Source organism: Halyomorpha halys, unplaced genomic scaffold, assembly GCF_000696795.3.
Source record: "Halyomorpha halys isolate HHAL.00 unplaced genomic scaffold, Hhal_1.1 Scaffold331.1, whole genome shotgun sequence".
Classification (NCBI taxonomy): domain Eukaryota; kingdom Metazoa; phylum Arthropoda; class Insecta; order Hemiptera; family Pentatomidae; genus Halyomorpha; species Halyomorpha halys.
Window position 1 is genome coordinate 252,944 of NW_027116263.1, and position 3,588 is coordinate 256,531.

At 32.8% G+C, this 3,588-nt stretch overlaps 1 protein-coding gene across 1 annotated transcript in view; it reads left to right on the forward strand.

Moving 5' to 3' along the window:
- The first annotated feature begins 2,763 nt into the window (after positions 1-2,763).
- The window catches only part of LOC106681370 (ankyrin-1-like), a 5,800-nt gene continuing 4,975 nt past the window's right edge, over positions 2,764-3,588 (forward strand). Inside the window, exon 1 of the mRNA XM_014421646.3 lies at positions 2,764-3,066. Coding sequence (XP_014277132.1) covers positions 3,004-3,066 — 63 coding nt within the window. The 5' untranslated portion in view covers positions 2,764-3,003. The remainder of the gene's footprint in view (positions 3,067-3,588) is intronic.

Below are 3,588 nucleotides of genomic sequence, written 5' to 3' on the forward strand. Positions count from 1 at the left end.
GAGGGTGAATTCCGGAGAGCGAATTTGTTGATCGGGTGAATTGAAAAATTGTGAAAGGGTGAAATTGGAAGAGTGGAAATGAGAGAGAAAAATAGGAATGAATTGAAACATTTGTATTGTTGTACAGACCGAAATGGATAGTAAAAGGAAACTGTAGGGAGAAAAAATTGTTTATTATATCTTATTATTGTATCTCTTTTTTTCTGATTATACCATGTATGTGTAATTTATATATGTCCGATTACGGATTGATAAGTATGCTGTGTGAGATAGCAACCTAATGTATTTAGGCAGCATAGATAAATAAAGTATTTCTCTCCTATAGATTTTCCAAAATAAATTCACTAATCACTGATGTTGCTTTATTTTATTTTTTATGAAAAGCAATATCTTGGAAACTATTGAACGTAAATAGTTTTATTTGGTTCATATTTTAGAAAATTTACTCTCATTTAAATAATGTTCTATTCAATTTTCTAGGTGAGTTGATAGTCTTAAAGATGTTTTAAAGATTCGAATGAATAATTAATTCTTTTTAACGTTTAGAAATTTCATTCCGCCATTTTATATTCCCCCTAAATATGGTTGACAGACTATACGAAATTTGTATTAGAGTAATTAAAAATGACTAATCCTACGAAGATAAACGTCATAGGCTACTTTATAGTCCAACTATGTTTAATTCGATTAATAGCAGACAGCTGTACATTCTCCAGTGGTTCCTGAGATATAATTCTTCATCTATCAAAAGCTTTGTCCGAACAATTAGAAAACAACATTTTGTGATTTTTTTTTTTTAATATCATAACATCTATTACGATAAGCGGAATATACTACATTACAGCACATTAAATTAGTTTTAATTTGACTGTCATTGCATAATGTCATTAAATTTACTTTAATTTTTTATTAAGAATTATTATTTTAATCTATTTATTTATCTTAAGTTTTTTGTTTTATTTACATTTTTAAAATTCTGTATAGTTACTATTCAGATCTTGATTTTTTTTAACTCTTTACAGCAACAAATATATATAAGTAAATTATAGTGAGTAGGTCGGTCCGATGTACGACATGTCACAATCTCGCAAGAGATCATAACATTAAAGAAAAAAGGCAATCCTTCTCTGTTGGACCCGCCCCGTTAAGACCCCCAGGGAGCGACGGCTTTATATCACTTTTGAAATATTAGCTTAAAACGGAAAGAGGAAACTTTAAGATAGTTAAATCCAGCAATATTTAAAAAGTGCCTGAAATTGAAAAACGGTATGAAGATATCTGTACGTCTTATGGTTCCTGATATAAAGATTTCCCACAATAAATTCACTAACTACTGATTTTTCATGAAATATTCCTTTTTAGGAAAAATGTCGGGAGTTATTAAACTTAAACAGCCCTATTAGGGATTATATTTTATCAAATTTACTTTGCTTAAAATAATGTTCTTTTAGTTTTCTATTGTTGTAGATAGTTTCAAAGATATAGATCTCCGAATGAAAAATTAATGTTTTTCAACATTTTAAAACAACCGCCATCTTGTATTCTCCCAAAACTATAGTTGGCAGACTCATAAATTTTTACTAGTAATTATACTTGGTTTGCGCTAAATTAAACAAAAATTTCGTTGGAATAACTGCCTTTTTTCCCGCAAGCTACTTAGGCATGAGCCAATGCATAAAAACTAACTTATGAAACGTTTTTGCTGAAAAAATCATATTCACGTGCAAATATCATAAATACTAAAAAAACACTAGCCCAATATCAATGTTTTTAAGGAAGGCCGTTTTATGTTGACTTGGAGGATTTTATATTGTTGGATGATGTTACAGTTGCCATGGTGAAATAAAAACTCTGGCGATGTCTGCGTAGACAAGTGCTGTTACGGTTGTCATGGTGAAATAAAAACACTGGCTATATTTGCGTAGACAAGAGGTGTTACGGTTGTCATGGAAAAAAACAAAAAAACACGAGCGATATGTTCAGTCGAGTGGGTTTTGGTTTTGTGAAGGGGACAGTTTGATTTTTGAACACGTTACGACTGTTCAATGTGAAGTGGCGATAGTCTATCAGGCCCTGTGTCTTTACTGTTTGAACCAAAATAGCACCATATGAAAAATGTTATCGTGTATGTTTTGTTTTTTCAAAATTATGGTGTTCTACTTCAATGGAGGGTCATTAACACTAGAAGTGGGGATATAGGTGCAGTGACGTTTGTTCAGCACGTCCTGGATAGGAGAGTTGTGGCAGGTGTCATCTTTATACTTCTGGGGAAGGTATCAGAAAGGAAATATCGGAAAACCTTGTTTTCTGCCAGGAGTACACCCAAACAGTCTCTCCCTGACGTGGCTGAAGAAGGTAAGATGCCAATCAAGTAACACGCTTAGGAAGAGAATGATGGAACCTCTCAACTTTGGATATTTATAGGAAGTAGTTACCCCTCTTGAAAGCGAATTCAATCACATATAAGAGTGAAGGTGAAGTGGATGTTTTAAAATAACTTCCTAGTGCTTCCATGAGGAATTTGATGGATTGGTGGAGCCCCAGAGCTCAATTCCATAAGTCCCAATTGGTCTGATTATCGTAGTTTATACTAATTTTTTTTAGTGAATAGGAAGTTTAGAGCGTTTGTCAAGTAAGTGTTGTAGCAATCGGAATCTACGAGCAGTTTCTTGTCGTTTCAGTCTTGTGTGTGGATTAAACACAAAATTAAAAAAAACAAAACTACTACTTATTATTCTAAAACAGCAATGGTATTTCTATATATTTTTGTTCGATATTTTTAGCAGAGACGCGGGGTCCTACAACAAGTACCTGCTAAATACGTCATTTATGAGCGCCCTCTTAGGACATTGCTCATATTAAACATCAGAACTGAATGGGAACCGCGGAGCTTCGGCGAAGAGAGGGTAACCGGTCACCTTGACCTTGTATTGGAATAATGAAATGCAATTATGAGGTAGGAAAGGAGGAAAGCTCAGTCTGATATTGCTAACTGTAGTCATCATGTCTCTACACTGCTGCCTCTTCTACGTCATTCTGTGCTCTCTAGAGCTCTTCGCTCTGTCTGTAAGTTAATACGTTTCTCTATCCAATCTCATTATCCTATAGTACAAGAACCCAAGAGGAGAAAAAATTCAGGTATTTCACCCCAATTTTTTATAACTTTAATGAACACTATTTATAATTACTAGTCAAATTGATGAGTCTGCCAAGTATAAGTAGGGGGAATAAATCCCAGGCTGTTTCAAAAATGCTAATAGAGCTAAAGCTGTATATCGTTAAAATTACCTGCGACACTTGAAAATATAATAGAACGCCATTTTAAGTAGAGTAAATTTACTAAATTATGACCTCTTACAGAGTTTTTTACGTTTAATAGTTCTCGAAAAACAGTTTTTTTCATATATGAATATATTTCTGGAGCCATGAGACGTACAGATGTCTATTATTACTCAAATTGAATAATAATTTACTATAAAGTAAAGGGTGTTTTTTTAAGCCCGATAGAACTTGAAATTGTAAAAAATAACACAAAAAATTAAATTGTAATCAAAATTTTTTTTTTATTCGAAAGATCAATACGTGACA